The following is a 16,668-nucleotide window of genomic DNA, read 5'->3' as shown; positions in this document are numbered from 1 at the left end:
ATTGAGTAGAGTTCCCTGGGCTATAGAGTAGGTTCTTATTAGTTATCTATTTTATATATAATAATGTGTGTATGTCAATCCCAATCTCCCAATTTCTCTCTCCCCCACCCCGGTAACCATAAGTTTGTTTTCTACATCTGTGACTCTATTTGTTTTGTAAATAAGTTCATTTGTACCATATCTTTAGATTCCACATGTAAGTGATGTAATATGGTATTTGTCTTTCTCTGACTTACTTCACTCAGTATGACAACCTCTAGGGTCCATCCATGTTGCTGCAAATGGCATTATTTCACTTTTTTATGGCTGAGTAATATTCCATTGAATATATGTACCACATCTTCTGTATCTATTCCTCTGTTAATGGACATTTAGGTTGGTTCCATGTCCTGGCTATTGTAAATAGTGCAGCAATGAACGTTGGGTGCATGTGTCTTTTAGATTCTTAATAAATGATTCTAAATGAATAACTGAATTTTACCAGGTTGATTTCACAATCGAATATATTAACTGTTAGAATATGTAAATTTAGCATCCTTTTACTCAACAGGTGTCAGGTGCCGTAACAAAAGTGCATTTATTCATAGGTCTATGTGTATTTTATTAAATCATTATAGGCACTTTAAGATAGAAAAAATGTGTATATATGTGTGTGTACATATATATATGTACACATATATATATATTTTTTCAGGTTCTTCCCACTTATGAACTAAACTTTCAACTAAAGAACTATATGAGAATAAGATGAAAATGACCAAAATCATGGTTTTCTGATTGTCGTACATGTAAGTAGTTTCAGGGTAATCAAAATATATATATAAGTATATTATGCATAGCAAATATTTCAAAACTAAGATCTTTTTCATGGCTTTATCCAACATTATTCCTAATAAGAGATTTACTCAATATATATTCAGGAAATATATCTACTTAAGCACTACACTTAAATTTAGACTTACTCTGAATCAGTAAGAATGAAGTTTCAGCTTCACTTATTAAAAGTTGGCCTGTGGATGTGTTCTCAGGAAAACGTGATTACTCTCATGTTAATTTTGCACAATGCTGTGTATGTAGTCTTATTATATACTTTCATCAGTGAATTCCTCAAACTGTGATGATGACAGCTTCATTATGTAAATGTTAGCCATTATAGAGAATATCTGGAAAATTATATCTGCAACATAAGAAATCTTTACATCTGTTATCCCTTCTTACAAGCCCACAGGCTCAGTTATTTCCTCGGGAGTTCTACTCAGACAGCCCCTAATTTAAGTGGCTAGAAAAATAAAAAATTGTGTTTGAAGAGTCAAGTGGAAATTCCCAGACCTTAAAAAGTCAGAACATACTTTTTAAAATACTCTTTGCCTTCTCGACTCATCCCCTCACAAAGTGCTTCACAACATTTTTTTGAAACTTAATCTCACACACACACACACACACACACACACACACACCCTTAAATGGACCAATGGCCCAAAAGAAAGTCAGCTTACAGGAAAGGATGCTGGAGGTCCTCTAAGGTAGTATTCCCAAACTGCAGGCTGGAAATCAATTTGGCATGTCCCCTTAGCATGTTATTAAAAACAGAACAGAGTGGAGTGGCATGGAATGGAATGGGTAATCAGTGTTTGCTGATATTGAATTTCCTAACTTAGAAACCCTGGCATGATGGGAAATCTTGGAGCGAGAAGCTGTGTATGTAAAAGTATATTTGGAAATAATAAGCCCACTGATAAAGAGCTCACATATTTGGAACTCAGGCATGCTGTGACACAGTGGCCATAGTTGAGTATAATCCTGGAGAGAAAGGCTTCCTGGCCCTGCCCTCACTGTGAGAACCATCAGTGGGGCCACCATGCTCCTGACACACTGCAGTGCTCACCCCGGGGGACAAGAATGACATCTGAATGCTGGACTCCTTTTTAGAACCCTTTTCCATAAGGCCATCGTAAAAACCACAGACTTCTTTAGAGAAGGGACGCTCCCCATAGGATTTCTGAACTTATCATAGGACGGGGACCCCAGGGAGGAGTAAGAGATTCTCATGATACACTGGATGTGATGTTGAAACCATTTAATTAGAGTATTTTTTTAAATGGGACCTAATGTTATACCTCTAGTAAAGTGGACCATATTATTTACACAAGTATTTCGGGTATTTTAAGTTGTATCAGTCCATAGACAAGCTGACTTTTAAAGTATGATTTATGGAACACACACACACACAATATGCTATGTTGTAAAGGATAATGATAACTCTTACTAATATTAAAATCTCAATCCCTACAGTTCTAATTCCCTGTTCCCGGAGAAAGAAGGATGCATGGGTATATGCGTGTTTATGTGTAAAAAAAAAAATGAAGAAAGAAACCTTACTGTCAAGAATGTCCTCAGAATTATTTTTAGTTCTGTCAGTTCCTAATACAGCCAGAGAAAATTATCTTAGTAGATGAGAAGGTAGAAGCTTGTACAATGTAGAAGCGGACAACAACAAAGTCTTCTGATGATCTTAAAAGGGGAAACCCTGGTTGTGTCTCAGAGACTCCGTCTCCAAAGTGTCCTCAAACGTAAACATGGTCATACAAGCTACTCTTCCACAGACAAGGCCCTGGGATCCATGGAAAGCGTCTCCTGGTCAGAGCAGGGTATTCCTTCTCCCATTCAATCTGCATAAATAAACAAACACAGGCACGTACACATCAGCACATGCACACACAAACACCATCCACATGTCTCCCTTTGCGAACAAACCAAGATGTGGGCACCAGCAAGGCACAATTTTTTTTAAAAAACCCACAAATGTCACACAATTAGGCACGGAAGGAGACTACACTCTTTTTCTTGCCATATCACACAATCAGCGTGGGGTTGAACCACAGGATTTTACCAATATCTGACTGTTTGACTTACAAAAATAACGATTTAGTACAGTTCAACCTAATATCGATGGAGTTCCCACCATCCTCAGAACTCAAGGTTAATTTTATTTGATTTACTACCTCCACAAAATGACAATTCAAATGACAGTGATACATAGTGACACCTTTATGATAATTTCACACAAGTCAGAGAAAGAATAATGTGGAAGGATGCTTTCAGACAATGTGTTTGCAGGGTTGGGAAGGAAACTAGCAAGAACATACAAAGTCAAATCATCACCCAGTACATACAATTCACAAGACATTTGGTCCTTGTCCTCAAGCAATTTACTTGGGAAGTTATAATGCAAGAAAAAAAATCGCACCTATTATTTTACAATAATTACTCAGGGCAGATAAACTGGCACAAAGAATATCAAACAGTGCATGTCTTTAGAGTTTAAATAGCATAACTCTCTTATTAAAACAAAAAACAAAAATCTAATGCTGAAAAAGGCTAGTATTATACCAAAGGCTTCCCTGCTCACTAGAGTCACATTAAAGAAAATGTTTAAATCTTAAAAAAATGTTTAAAGTGCTCCACCAATTTAAACATTGCATAGAGGTCAAGGAGGCTTAAGACCAAATAAATGTCACTGGATTTCACAAATGAATAAAGATGGACAAAAAAATCCCAAAGGGATTAAATATTTAAGTAAAAAAGGCCTCTGGATAAACAGGCAGACTGACTGTATGTGTTTATATCTGTCTCCTCCCCAAACCCAACAAAAAACAGCAAAGGAATAAAAAGGTATGAACATACATGGATAAAAAGAGGAGAGGCACCACTAGTGAATGAGGTTCAATACATTTTACAGAAGCAGAAAAGTAGATAAAAGAATGGAAACAACTCAGCGGAATAGAGAAAGCTACTTTTTAAAAGTGCCTGTACAGGCAACCAATGAAAAAGCAGCCAATTCTCACTGCACAGTCACACACACAAACACACTCCGGCTTAAAACCTGGTTCTACCAAGTACTACAGAAAGTGAGGATAAAGCACAACAATGACAATGGGGGACAGTCATTAGATGTGCCTTCAAGTCCCTTCCTCAACCCCAACATTGGCAAGGAAAGACCCAGGATGACAGCTATGTAGCAGGCCTAGAAAAAAAAAAATCAGCCCAGATTACAGCAAAAGGGCAGAGGCTCCAAACAGAGGGGAGTTGTGAGTGGTGTCGCTCACTGGAGGATATAATTGCATTACCTGATATATTGAACCTTTGATAATGATATTGACAGGCATTTGACAGAGCTGATGAAGCAAGAACAAACAATTCTAAATAGTTCATAAAAAAATAAGCAAACAGAAATAAAGGCTATTATTAACTCTAGGGAAACAAAAAGCTGTATGGAAAACCTAATCTTCAGATAAGACTTCATTAAAATTTTAAACACACACAAAGGGCACCATTAAGAAAGTAAAAAGGCAAGCCATCTTCTAGGAGAAAATATTTGCAAACTGTCTTATCTGACAAAGGATTCATATCCTGAATATATAAAGAACTACATACCAAGAAGAAAACAACAAGCAACCCAAATAAAACACATAGGCAAAAAACTTTAACAGACACTTTGCAAAAGAAGATACCAAAATAACCAACAAGCATTATACAAGAAAAGATGTTCATCAGGGAAATGATGGTAAAGGAATTAAAAAGGTATGAACATAAACAAAGAACAGACGAGACATGAGGGAAGACAGATATCTGGTTTATAATAGAAATGTTCTATAACTTGATCTGGGTGGTAGCTATATGGAAATCCATATACATAAAAATCCACCGAGCTGAATATTAAGATTTGTACACTTTAGTCAACAAACATTATACTTTATCTGATGTTATCAAGTAAGCTTTTTAAAAAATTTTTATTTTATATTGGAGTATTGTTGATTAACAATGTTGTGTTAGTTTCAGGTGTACAGCAAAGTTATTCCGTTATACATATTCACGTATCTATTCTTTTTCTATACTTTTTTAAAAAATATAATCCTCAGCAATCAACAATTTTTGCTCTATTATTAGGGGATATGGAAGTAGAAGGATGAATGTAAGAGAGCTAAATCTTTACCGGTCTTCACCAAATAAGAAAGGATAGACCCTTTCCTATCTTAAGCTTATTTGTGATTAGTAATAGCTGCCTCTGGGGAAACAAGACTGGCAGTTGAGGAAAGGAGAGACAGGGGACTGCTATTTTTCATAATAAGCCTTTTACTAATATTTGATTTTTTTAACCTGTGCATATATTAACTTGATGGGAAATTTTTAAGTGAATATTAAGTTATAAGCTCTTAGCTATGTAATTATTTACACAACCACGGGGCAGAGAAGGCCTTTGAAGTGCGACGCGGTGGACACCTTTCATTTTGCCAGCGCAGTGCCCATTCCCTTTTCTGTGCTCTGATTCTCCCTCCTCCACCAGCAGTACAGATGGTCTAGGGGAAATTTCTCCACCCCAGCTTCCGTAGTAGCCTGTGACTCAGGCCCAATCCAATCCATGGCCCTGGCCTTTGGCCAGAGATATTTTCTTTTCTAGGGATAGGCACAAGCCCAAATTTGGGCCGATGAGGGCTATACTGAGGAGTTCTCTGTAAATGTGGCCTAGCCTAGAGGGGCTGGCAGCCATCTTGCCACCAAAAGAGAAGAACGTGCCCAAGAATGGGGCTGACAGGATGGACAGCTGAGATGAGAGATGGGGAAAAGACACCTGAGCCCTGATGCCTGTGGTTGAGCCCCGGTTCCATGCAGGTCTGAAGTCTGTCTTCCCCTGCCGTTTTCATAATTATAAGAGGCAGTACCACGTAAGGAGAAAGTATTGGACTGCGTGGCTTCAAACTTCAGCTTTACTGCATACTGTGTGACCTTGGGCCTGTCACTTGAGCTCTTCCTAATCTATAAAATAGGAATAGTAATGGTACCAACCTCATAGAATCAAATGAGTTAACATGTAACACACACACCTATGCGCATATACAAACATATATTTATTAAAATCTCATTTAAATTTATGTGTGCAAGAACCATATTTTTACTTTCAATTAAATCCTCTTCTTTCCTTAAGCCAGTTTGAATTGAGTTTTCTGATACTTACAAGTGGCAGGATCCTAATTCAACAGCCAAAAGAGAAACCATGCAAAATCAATCGATAGATTTAAGCAAATATATAAAACATACACATAATATAAACATAAATGTGCTCTATAACAGAAAAAAAATCCTCAAAAAATTAAAAAGTAAATAGAAAAGGAAGAAATAATGTTTGGATTAATAAACTTTCTGCCCTTACAAATAACAAGATGGAGATGCTACACAAAATAGGCACAAATATCAACACACAATTCACAAATGAAACAAAACAAGAACGCAAGAAACTAATGTTCGGGTTTTAAAAATCAAACATGAAATAAACAGGAACTAACTTTTTCCGATGTGAAATCTAAAGAGTGCTTTAAATTTTATTATCTGGTGTTGGCAAATGTCCCATGGACTGCTAGTGAGAATGTAAACTGACACAACCTTTCTGAAAGGCAATCTAGCTACAATAAAAAGCACACCTTTGACACCATAATTCTTCTTCTAGGAATTCATCTAAGGAGATACTTAAGAGTGTGTGGGAACATTTTCCCTATAAGTTTTCTCACTGATTGTATTTATATTTGAAAACACTGGAAACTGAGTGTCCAAAAACAGGGGGTCCATTAAAACTCATACATATCCAATACTGTTCAGTCACTTATAATAGTGATGGAAAATATGTACATCTATTGAAGAACGTTCATGATTATTAAACGAAATAAACAAGTTACAAAACCATATAGGATGCGCCTGTTTTAGTTGTATAAATATATACACACACATAAGGAAACAAATGTACTGGAATACATATCAAATGACTGTGAAATCTCTGAGTGGTAGAATTTATGTGTCCTAATTTGTTGGTGCGTTTTTTTTTCCCCTTATATATGTATTTCATTCTTTCTCCAATGAACCTTTACAGACTTTCAGTAAGAAAAAATGTACCTTAAATTCATAGAAAGCCATAAATTACCTCTTAGTGTAGTTTCAGTCACGCATTTGGAGCCAAAATGCATGCAAGCTGTTAGGTGGAGTACAGGTGATAGAAAAGTCGAGGGAGTGGACAAGCTTTTGAGAAAATGTGGTGGTAGAAACAAGGAGCAAAGGGTCTCAAAAACATACATAGCATATCATTATTGCAATGGAGCACCTGGATAAGAGGAGAAGACCGAAGATGCAAAAAGAAGGAATCACTGGGGGAGATGTCTTATGAAGCCCAAACAGCAACACAATGCTTTCCATTGTCCCGCAGCTTCTGTTTGGGCTCAACTAGTCTGCCTTATCTGGATTCCCACATGCCCTTCTCCCATGCGCTGCATGGGCTCAGAACTTACCCAGAGGCAGAACCCATACTCTCAGCCTCTTGGTGCCTTAACTCCCTAAGCTAAGTACAACAGGCAGTTTTCATCCGCAGCTTTCCCCAGGGAAGAAAGTAGGACACTTGAAGCCCTGGCTCAAGGATCCCCTAGGCCACCTTGATTAACCACCAACCACAACTGCCATCATAATACACACCATTATGAAAAAGTGAGTTTTCAACAATTCATAAGGGTTTGAATGCTCTCTAAGTCAGATTACATTTTCTTTTCAGTTATTTCTGGCATATTAACAGCTGGTGACCTAGATTAAAAAATAATTTAATATGTCAAAAGGCAGACTGTATCAATAAATTCCCTCACAGATGGGAAGTGGATTCAATGAAAAGCTTCATACCTAAAATTCAAGTACTTACTTGGAAGGAGGGAGAGGGTGGGGAGGAATATCTACCAGCGCGTGAAATGAAGTATGGGAAAATGATGACAAAACCTGGCCAGGATCCCAGCAGATCATGGCTACTTTCTGCACAAGTAGCCAGGGACTGGAAAGGGGCAGGAAGCCTTGTTAATTCAGCTGCTAAAGGAGCTGCAGGAGGAGCTTCAGGATGAGCTTGGGTAGATATTAAAAGAAATACAATCCTCTTACTGCGTTGAGAGCATGCATGTGTGCAGGGAGGGCCTAGAGGCAGCCATCCAGCCTCTGGGCATGCAGACAGGCAAAGGAATCAGTGCCCCCTTCAGCTGAGTTCATGGGGGTCAATGGGAACTGGGGGGTGGGGCGGCCTGAGCCTAAGTCTGAAAAGGGAAATTCACCGTCATAGTGGGCAACGCGGCAAATCTGACTTCCAGTAAAACAGGAAACCGCTAAACATCCAGAATCCCAGGGATGGAAAATAGTTCCACGTGAAAGAGAACACAGTTCAAGTGACACAGACCGCGGGGCTCATTAGCCGGTGTCCATTTTCAAGTACAATGCTTCATCTACAATATGAATGTCCTTTGCCCGGGACACAAATGAAGACCTCAGTGCTGGCAAGGTCTTGATGACAAGCAGTGGGCGGGGAAGCCAGGAAAGCCCAGTGCCTGCTACTGTACCTCTCCAACTGCTCGGGGCTGGGCTTGATTTGGACATCACGTTCATTTGTGCCCACCTCTCGGGGAGAAAAATAAATTACTGTGACCAGTCTTGAGGGGCTTGTGAAACACCAGGGAACCCAACCCGTGCAACATGGATTTTCTTTTTTTTTATGCAATAAAACGCCCTCCTCTGTGCAAAAATATGCAGAGAACTGTTAGGTTCAGGTCATATTTATTTTTGACCTTCCAGAGAAGGACACTGGCGTCAAAAGGGATACACATACAGAGAGACCCCTCAAAAAAAAAAAAAAAAAAAGGAAGAAAAAACGAAATAAGTGTGCATCTAGATCTCGGTTTTGAACTTCAGGATTCACTCCACAGTACTGTATTAAAGCCCTTGGCTCTTCGCGATCAGCCTTCTTAATCCAAACAGATTTCTTCGGAGATAGCTTCTGTGCTAAATCGCTCGTTCCTGCTGCACCCAAGTAGCCAGGAAATCTCGTCGGAGGAAGGACAGCGCCGCAATCTCCCGCCGGGACCTGCGGGCCGCGTCCCCAACAGCCGCCTGCGGGCGCGCGGCCAGCGGGCGCCGGGAGGAAGACGCGCTCAGCTCCGGGAGCCGCGGGCCACCCGCCACACCTGCCACAGCTCGTGCCGGGCGCCCGCCAAGGAGGGCGTGGAGCGCGGCCAGCCGCGCGGGGAGCGGCGAGGCAGCCGGGAGACCCGGGCCGACCCCGCGCCTCCCGGGACAGGGGCTGCGCGCCCCCGGCGCTCCCGCCTTCCCGCCGGCTCCCCGCAGCGCCGGGTGCCGCCTTGCTGCAGTGGCTGCGGCGGAAGACAGCGTGTCCCCGCGACCCCGGCCCGGCCTCCTGTGCTCCCCCCCCACCCCACCCCCGCCCCGGCCGGCTCGGCCCTGCCCGCCGCGTCCCCGCCACCCGCTTCTGACCTTTTCCTGCGCGCGGTTGAGTCGCTTCTGGACGTTCTTGGCGAAGATGCCCGTCTTGATGTCGGCCATGGCTGCGGGTCCGCGGAGGCTGCGAGGAGCGGAGCTGGCGGCGAGGAAGAGCGGGAGGAGGAGGAGGAGGAGCGGGAGAGGAGGAGCGGGAGCGGGAGAGGAGGAGCGGGAGAGGCGGCGGGGAGCCGCCGAGCGCCAGAAGGGGTGAGGGAGGGGCGCGGCGGCGGCGGGGACCCGCTTAAAGCGACAGAGCGGAGGCGGGACGCGCCGGGCCGGGCGGTGACACGGGTGGCGAGCTAAAGAGAGAGAAGCCAAAAGTCGAAATGCCCAGAGAGCGCCCACAGTGATGGAAGAGGAGATCTGGTGGAGAAAGGGAAGGGAGCCGAGCAGCAGCCGCAGGGCCCGCAGCAGCTCCGGGGTTCTCTGAAGGCGGAGTTTGTGGTGGGGGAGGGTGAGAGGGGCCCCAATTCTCTCCAGCAAAAAAAACAAAAAAACAGGCGGGTGTGGGCGGGGGAGTTGGAGAAGAGGGAAGGAGAACCCCGGGAAGGTGGAAGTGGAGCAGCTCCGAAATGGAGGGGCTTGGGCTGCGCTCCCTGGAGGACCCGCTCGACGACCCCAGGCAGGGAATGCACCCCTCGATTATCTGTGTGTTCAAGAACACACTCTCGGGAGGCTCGCAGCCCAACGAGGGAAGCCGACTGGGAAACCGAGTCAAGGCAGAGGTTGGAGCTGCAGCAGAGACACAGGTAGAAAGGAGGGAGGCACCAATGGTGACACTTGCGTAAACTTCCAGACAAGACTGCGGGCGAGGGCGGGAGGTTCCTTGCTGAGAAGGGCCCGCTCCTTTAAGGCAGGGGCTGTGCTTTGGTGACCTCTGTAATCCCTGCCCTGATCATAGGCACTCACTTTCCAAGAACCATTGCATGGAAGAGGCAGGTCCTTTATTGCCTCACACCAGCAGTGTAAGACCCAGGCCTCCTAACCTGTTGCATCTTACCCACCTTCTGGTAACCTTAACAGGGATTCACCATCCTCAGTACACTTTGCAGAAATAAGAATAATAGAGATAAACTTGTCCCCTACCTACCCAGAGCTCTTGAAGCCTCTGACCGAAGGTCCAACTATTGATATTGGGTTCTCTCTGAGAATGTGCGGAGGGTAAGGCAGGTGGCCCAGCAAACAGGTCAGAAGTGAGTCAGGCACCTGGGAATCCTGTGAGTCCCGGAGAGCACCTCAGGCCAACTCTGGAGTAGGCTGTCACGTGGGCAGCTCCCATGCTCTGCCGCTTCGTATCCACTCCTAGTATAGTCCCCTCACCCTGATTCTAAAAGGCTTGTGACTGCCTTTTACCAATAAGATATGGCGGAAGTACACTGTGCCAATTCCAGACCAACGCCTTGAGAAGCCAGGCAGGGTTCGCACTCTGAGGAGCAAAACCTGTTCTTCCTGTGCTGCCGTGTAGAGTTTCAGCTACCCTGCTGCAAAAAGCCCCTTGGAGAGGCCACATGGTAAAGGAAGAAGCCCTGAGGTTACTTGGCCAGGGAGAGCAAAACCCAGATGTCCCTGCATCCCAGCTGAGACCATCCTCCAGGAAACACACTGGCCGAATACAGCCGCACGAAAAACCATCAGCAAGACCAGTGGAAGAACTGCCCAGCCAATCCTAGCTAAGAATGTGGAATGGTGAGCAAAAAAAAAAAATGATAGTGGTTTTGTTACGCGATGCACACTGAGGCCAAACAAACTCAAACGTCAGTTTGGAGCAGAGAAAGGTTTATTGCAGGGCCATGCAAGGACACAGGTAGCTTATGCCTCCCCAAATCCCAGACTCCTGGAAGGAGTTCCAGCAAAGCATTTTAAAAGCAAGGTGAGGGAGGGGCATGGTTGGTTGGTGCAGACCTCTTGGTGTCAGAATCCTTTGTTCTTGCAGCTGTCCGGGTAGGTCAGGTCAGGTCAGGATGACCTGTGCGGTTTTTTGTGCGGCTGTATTCGGCCAGTAAACCTCCAACAAGACAAATGTTATTCTCTGTTCTGCAACATTTTATCTCTATATGAATGGGAAAGTGTTATACCCTTAAAGGTCAGAGCCTTGAGAATGGTCTATCATGTACATTAGAGCCTATAGGCAACATTTTTAACTCTAAGCAAAAGCAATAGAATACAAAGATTTAAAGAAACAGATCCAATATGGAGTCAGATTTGTTCTTCCCTATCACAGTTGTTTAAGCCACTTTTCTGATGGTTTGTTACTGAAATACCCAGTCTATTCACTTGGCTCTTACTTCCTTAGGATGGCTATTCATCCCACTTTGCCTGGAAATGAAGGCGTTTCCAGGACACAGGACTTCCAGTGCTAAAACCAGGAAAGTCCTGGGGAAACTGCAAGAGTTGGTCACCTTCTTTCCAACATCTCAACTGAACAGGAGTTTACTTCAGAGCAAAGTAAGAAAAACTTGTTTCTTCTCTTGGTCAGCATTCAGTAAAACAGACTACTCAGAAGCCACGAATTTTGAGTCGGGGGCTTCTGAACCTTAGCTCTGCCTTGGGATCTTGGCCATGAGGATACAAGCCTCAGAATGTTGGAATATACCAGAATGTTCTGGAGCATATCAGTCCATGGTTACTCTTATACTCTGAGCCCCAGAGCCCCCTCTGCTCCCTTGCTGGGCCTGGCTACAGCCCTCAATACGTCACCACTGCCCTCTCTCTGACAAGCAAGGGACAGGGTTCCAAGCAGTGGGTTTACTTTTTCTCTGCTTACTTAGAGCCTGAGCCATCAGATCCCACTGTCCCAGCCTTTGTCTCTCCTGGCAATTACTCCCCCACCAGTTTTTGGAACACAGTGAATATCTTTTAAAATAAAATTGCAAATGGTTAGCTTTTCTTATCATTCGGATGCCCAAATCTAGATCTGTAGCGTGGGTGGAAAGGGAAGCTTGTCATTTCTTGATAATTCCATTTGGAATACATGCTGAGCATATTAAAAAATTGTCATGTGCAAACTGTTATCAAATCAACCAGTATCCATTTTCGGGTTGCCATGTGCCTCATTCTAGCCACTCTGGAATATTGATGAAGCACTTTAGCTGATACTTAGTAGGTGCCATGTAAATGTATATATATATATATTTGTGTGTGTGTGTGTGTGTGTGTGTGTGTGTGTGTGTGTGTGTGTGTGCTGCGTTGGGTCTTCGTTGCTGCGCACGGGATTTCTCTAGTTGCGGTGAACAGGGGCTACTCTTCATTGTGGTGTGCGGGCTTCTCATTGCAGTGGCTTCTGGTTGCAGAGCACGGGCTCTAGGCGTGCAGGCTTCAGTAGTTATGGCTCGTGGGCTCTAGAGCACAGGCTCAGTAGTTGTGGTGCATGGGCTTAGCTGTTCCGTGGCATGTGGGATCTTCCCGGACCAGGGCTCGAACCCGTGTCCCCTTCATTGACAAGCGGATTCTTTTTTTTTTTTTTTTTTGACAGGCGGATTCTTAACCACTGTGCCAAATGCAGGCATGCATGAGACTAGCTCATGAGGATGCATTCTTAGCTATTTCTTCTCATAATTCGGCAGTAATGCTACTGGAACACGGGTGGGGGGAAGGGGAGCCCAACTACTGCAATGATTTTTTTACTTAGGAGAATTTTTTTTAATTGAAGCATAGTTGATCTACAGTGTTGCATTAGTTTCAAGTGAACAGCAAAGTGATTCAGTTATACATATATATATATATTCTTTTTCAGATTCTTTTCCATTATAGGTTATTGCAAGATATTGAGTATAGTTCCCTATGCTATACAGTAGATCCTTGTTGTTTACCTATTTATATATGGTAGTTTGTATCTGTTAATCCCAAACTCCTAATTTATCCCTCCCTCCTGCTTTCCCCTTTGGTAACCATAAGTTTGTTTTCTATGTCTGTGAGTCTGTTTCTGTCTTGTAAATAAGTTCATTTATATCATTTTTTTAGATTTCACATATAAGTGGTATCACATGATATTTGTCTTTGTCTGACTTACTTCACTTAGTATGATTTTCTTTTGAATTTTTGAATGTTATTTCATTTATATTTTTGTACAGCAGGTTCTTACTAGTCATCAGTTTTATACACATCAGTGTATACATGTCAATCCCAATCACCCAATTCATCCCACCACCATCCCCACCCCCCACGGCTTTCCCCCCTTGGTGCCCATACGTTTGTTCTCTACATCTCTGTCTCAATTTCTGCCCTGCAAACTGGTTCATCTGTACCATTTTTCTAGGTTCCACATACCTGCGTTAATATACGATATTTGTTTTTCTCTTTCTGACTTACTTCACTCTGTATGACAGTCTCTAGATCCATCCACGTCTCAACAAATGACTCAATTTCGTTCCTTTTCATGGCTGAGTAATATTCCATTGTATATATATATACCACAACTTCTTTATCGATTCATCTGTCGATGGGCATTTAGGTTGCTTCCATGACCTGGCTATTGTAAATAGTGCTGCAGTGAACATAGGGGTGCATGTGTCTTTTTGAAATATGGTTTTCTCTGGGTATATGCCCAGTAGTGGGATTGCTGGATCATATAGTAATTCTATTTTTAGTTTTTTAAGGAACCTCCATACTGTTCTCCATAGCGGCTGTATCAATTTACATTCCCACCAACAGTGCAAGAGGGTTCCCTTTTCTCCACACCCTCTCCAGCATTTGTTGTTTGTAGATTTTCTGATAATGCCCATTCTAACTGGTGTGAGGTGATACCTCATTGTAGTTTTGATTTGCATTTCTCTAATAATTAGTGATGTTGAGCAGCTTTTCATGTGCTTCTTGGCCATCTGTATGTCTTCTTTGGAGAAATGTCTATTTAGGTCTTCTGCCCATTTTTGGATTGGGTTGTTTGTGTTTTTAATATTGAGCTGCATGAGCTGTTTATATATTTTGGAGATTAATCCTTTGTCCATTGTTTCGTTTGCAAATATTTTCTCCCATTCTGAGGGTTGTCTTTTCATCTTGTTTATGGTTTCCTTTACTGTGCAAAAGCTTTTAAGTTTCATTAGGTCCCATTTGTTTGTTTTTGTTTTTATTTCCATTACTCTAGGAGGTGGATCAAAAAAGATCTTGCTGTGATTTACGTCAAAGAGTGTTATTCCTGTGTTTTCCTCTAAGAGTTTTATAGTGTCCCATCTTACATTTAGGTCTCGAATCCATTTTGAGTTTATTTTTGGGTATGGTGTTAGGGAGTGTTCTCATTTCATTCTTTTACATGTAGCTGTCCAGTTTTCCCAGCACCACTTATTGAAGAGACTGTCTTTTCTCCATTTTATATCCTTGCCTCCTTTGTCATAGATTAGTTGACCATAGGTGTGTGGGTTTATCTATGGGCTTTCTATCCTGTTCCATTGATCTATATTTCTGTTTTTGTGCCAGTACCATATTATCTTGATTACTGTAGCTTTGTAGTATAGTCTGAAGTCAGGGAGTCTGAGTCCTCCAGCTCTGCTTTTTTCCGTCAGGACTGCTTTGGCTATTTGGGGTCTTTTGTGTCTCCATACAAATTTTAACATTATTTGTTCTAGTTCTGTAAAAAATGCCATTGGTAATTTGATAGGGATTGCATTGAATCTGTAGATTGCTTTGGGTAGTATAGTTATTTTCACAATATTGATTCTTCCAATCCAAGAACATGGTATATCTCTCCATCTGTTGGTATCATCTTTAATGTCTTTCATCAGTGTCTTACACTTTTCTGCATACAGGTCTTTTGTCTCACTAGGTAGGTTTATTCCTAGGTATTTTATTCTTTTTGTTGCACTGGTAAATGGGAGTGTTTCCTTAATTTCTCTTTCAGATTTTTCATCATTAGTGTATAGGAATGCAAGAGATTTCTGTGCATTAATTTTGTATCCTGCAACTTTGCCAAATTCATTGATTAGCTCTAGTAGTTTTCTGATGGCATTTTTAGGATTCTCTATGTATAGTATCATGTCATCTGCAAACAGTGACAGTTTTACTTCTTCTTTTCCAATTTGTATTACTTTTATTTATTTTTCTTCTCTGATTGCCGTGGCTAGGACTTCCAAAACTATGTTGAAAAATAGTGGTGAAAGTGGACATCCTTGTCTTGTTCCTGACCTTGGAGAAAATGCTTTCAGTTTTTCACCATTGAGAATGATGTTTGCTGTGGGTTTGTCGTATATGGCCTTTATTATGTTGAGGTAGGTTCACTCTATGCCCACTTTCTGAAGAGTTTTTATCATAAATGGGTGTTGAATTTTGTCAAAAGCTTTTTCTGCATCTATTGAGATGATCATATGGTTTTTCTTCTTCAATTTCTTAATATGGTGTATCACATTGATTTGCGTATATTGAAGAATCCTGGCATCCCTGGGATAAACCCCACTTGATCATGGTGTATGATCCTTTTAATGTGTTGTTGGATTCTGTTTGCTAGTATTTGCATCTATATTCATCAGTGATATTGGTCTGTAATTTTCTTTTTTTGTAGTATCTTTGTCTGGTTTTGGCATCAGGGTTATGGTGGCCTCATAGAATGAGTTTGGGAGTGTTCCTTCCTCTGGAATTTTTTGGAAGAGTTTGAGAAGGATGGGTGTTAGCTCTTCTCTAAATGTTTGATAGAATGCACCTGTGAAGCCATCTGGTCCTGGACTTTTGTTTGTTGGAAGATTTTTAAGCACAGTTTCAATTTCATTACTTGTCATTGGTCTGTTCATATTTTCTATTTCTTCCTGGTTCAGTCCTGGAAGGTTATACCTTTCTAAGAATTTGTCCATTTCTTCCAGGTTGTCCATTTTATTGGCATAGAGTTGCTTATAGTAGTCTCGTAGGATGCTTTGTATTTCTGCGGTGTCTATTGTAACTTCTCCTTTTTCATATCTAATTTTATTGATTTGAGTCCTTTCCCTCTTTTTCTTGATGAGTCTGGCTAATGGTTTATCAATTTTGCTTATCTTCTCAAAGAACCAGCTTTTAGTTTTATTGATCTTTGCTATTGTTTTCTTTGTTTCTATTTCATTTATTTCCGCTCTGATCTTTATGATTTTTCTCCTTCTGCTAACTTTGGGTTTTGTTTGTCCTTTCTCTAGTTCCTTTAGGTGTAAGGTTAGATTGTTTATTTGAGATTTTTGTTGTTCCTTGAGGTAGGCTTGTATAGCTATAAACTTCCGTCTTAGAACTGCTTTTGCTGCATCCCATAGGTTTTGGATCGTCATGTTTTTATTGTCATTTGTCTCTAGATATTTTTTGATTTCCTCTTTGATTTCTTCAGTGATCTCTTGGTTATTTAGTAACGTATTGTTTGGCCTCCATGTGTTTGTCTTTTTTACG

The 16,668-nt window shown here is 41.8% G+C and overlaps 1 protein-coding gene and 1 long non-coding RNA gene across 6 annotated transcripts in view; one reads left to right on the top strand and one right to left on the bottom strand.

Moving 5' to 3' along the window:
• The window catches only part of AMPH (amphiphysin), a 178,015-nt gene extending 168,298 nt beyond the window's left edge, over window positions 1-9,717 (bottom strand). For 4 of the 5 annotated variants that reach the window (XM_082473483.1, XM_082473484.1, XM_082473485.1 and 1 more), the window contains exon 1: window positions 9,337-9,717. In XM_082473483.1, the coding sequence (XP_082329609.1) occupies window positions 9,337-9,405 (69 nt within the window). In that variant the 5' untranslated portion in view covers window positions 9,406-9,717. The remainder of the gene's footprint in view (window positions 1-9,336) is intronic. The other variant, XM_082473482.1, reaches the window with a different exon arrangement.
• A 328-nt stretch (window positions 9,718-10,045) lies between these two features.
• On the top strand, window positions 10,046-13,134 carry LOC309666328. The gene is made up of 2 exons (XR_014267056.1): window positions 10,046-10,091; window positions 11,636-13,134. It is a non-coding gene; the product is annotated as an uncharacterized lncRNA (long non-coding RNA).
• The last annotated feature ends 3,534 nt before the right edge of the window (window positions 13,135-16,668 follow it).

Source organism: Balaenoptera physalus (genome assembly GCF_965194825.1).
Source record: "Balaenoptera physalus genome assembly, chromosome: 8".
Taxonomy (NCBI): Eukaryota; Metazoa; Chordata; class Mammalia; order Artiodactyla; family Balaenopteridae; genus Balaenoptera; species Balaenoptera physalus.
The sequence above is the reverse complement of the archived record's forward strand: the minus strand, read 5'-3'. Positions and strand labels throughout refer to the sequence as shown.